General features: G+C 36.0%; 1 protein-coding gene across 1 annotated transcript; it reads left to right on the forward strand.

The window, feature by feature from the left end:
- Positions 1 to 368: 368 nt before the first annotated feature.
- Positions 369 to 1,409, forward strand: LOC8274727 (auxin-induced protein 22E). The gene is made up of 4 exons (XM_002520933.4): positions 369 to 726; positions 824 to 1,026; positions 1,131 to 1,230; positions 1,328 to 1,409. Exons 1-4 carry the CDS (start codon positions 512 to 514, stop codon positions 1,398 to 1,400), a joined length of 591 nt encoding a protein of 196 aa, XP_002520979.1. The 5' UTR covers positions 369 to 511; the 3' UTR covers positions 1,401 to 1,409.
- The last annotated feature ends 585 nt before the right edge of the window (positions 1,410 to 1,994 follow it).

Here is a 1,994-nt window from a genome sequence, read left to right on the forward strand (position 1 = left end):
CCTATTGGTAAAGCGCGTGTTGAGAAGACACGTGGCCCAGCCAGAAATTTAGGTGAGCTTCACAAGGGACTAAAAGAAAAAATTTCATGTTCAGAATTTATCATAATATTTACAAGGGCCAAAACTTTATAATATAAAATATTTACAAGAAAGTCTGAGATCAATTTTAAAAGAACTTAAAAGAATAGAACTACATTTCAGATGAGGCCATAATTGAAAACATAAAGTTTTTGTAAGGGGGATTCTGAAATTGTTGGAGGCTAGGGATCATGTGGATATTATCAATTGTAATCAATGAAATTCATGCACGAAGAGAACAACTCACCTAGATGTTGTCCCCTTTGCTAAATCAACCCTATAAAAACAATTCTCCACTTGCATTTTTCTCATCAACCAAACGCAACAGTTTCTTTTCGATCAACAACTAGTTTCCTGGAAAAATCAACAAAAAGGGTACTTTAAGCTTCATACCATAGCAATTGTAGCTGAAGGTCATCAAGATTCATAGAAAATGGCATACCATGGAGATCTCAATCTAAAGGCAACAGAGCTAAGATTAGGGTTGCCAGGAAGCGATGAGCCGGATCAGAAACAACCCACATCTAGTGTAACAAGAGGAATTAAAAGAGCTTCACCAGAATTATCGGAGGAGTCTAGGACTAGAAGCAATATCACTAGTGGATCCATTGTTGAAAATGATGAAGAACATTGTGCATCTCCTGCCAAGTAAGTTATTAATTCCGTAACCATATAACAAATAAATCAGCTGATGGATCGATCGAAAAAGTTTAACTTATGTTTGCGTTGGTTAATGATTTTACAGGGCACAAGTAGTGGGGTGGCCGCCAATCAGATCTTACAGGAAAAATTATTTCCAAACGAAGCAAAGTGAGGGTGAGGGTGCTGGTATGTACGTTAAAGTGAGTGTGGATGGAGCTCCGTATCTAAGAAAGATTGATATTAAGGTGTATAACAGCTACCCAGAACTCCTCAAGGCATTGGAAAATATGTTCAAGCTAAAAATTGGTAAGGATTATACATTTAAATTACCTATATGATATAAGCAGCCAGGGTTGTTGGGTTTTAATAGCTTTCTTAATTTTAAACGAGTTTGGTTTGGATTTTTACAGGTGAGTATTCTGAGAGAGAAGGGTACAATGGATCCGACTACGCTCCTACTTATGAAGACAAAGATGGCGATTGGATGCTTGTTGGAGATGTCCCATGGGGGTAAGTTGATTATTTCTCTTTCTTTTTTCTCTCTTATATGAACTTTTCAATCATCCCTCTCCTCAAAAACTTATAAGGGTTTTTGATCTTATTGCAGTATGTTTATTTCCTCATGCAAGAGGCTGCGAATTGTGAAAGGATCAGAAGGTAGAGGATTGAGCTGTTTATAGAAAGCCAGAGAAACAAGTAAAGAAGAAAACATATATGCATGGTGAAACTCAGAGGGGATAAGAACATTATTTGGCTTGTGTTCTCCAAGAATTAGGTCTTTCGAAGTTACCGAAGCAGCACAAATAGATTGACCGGGTCTTCTTTTTCGTGTTGTTTTGGCTTCAAACTCCTTGGTTTTTGATCTTATGATGATACCTCCGAGAAAAAACGAAAAAACCTACACATGCGAAAAGAATAAGAAGAATTATATTCAAGAGATTCAACTGTACAAAAGAAATATTGTAATACTTTCACTCTAGACGTGAATATGGATCATAGGATTATAAAGAGAAAATTATATCATTTTTTTTTGTGGAGAATTATATTTATGTACTACAATGATCAGAAATTATAATAGAATGAAAATACATGTTACTATTTTCTCAAAACCATGTCTTTGTACTTTGAATCATCAAACCTGTCTACTTTTAGCTTCCTCTATTATTGTTCGACCTGTTTTAGCCCATATGCTTGAATCCCCGCCGCAACGTTAATTTGTTTCCCCGGATGAGAAAGTATCAGGGAACTGGACTCCAAAGATTATTCTATTAAGA

The sequence above is a fragment of the Ricinus communis genome, chromosome 1 (assembly GCF_019578655.1).
Source record: "Ricinus communis isolate WT05 ecotype wild-type chromosome 1, ASM1957865v1, whole genome shotgun sequence".
NCBI lineage: Eukaryota > Viridiplantae > Streptophyta > Magnoliopsida > Malpighiales > Euphorbiaceae > Ricinus > Ricinus communis.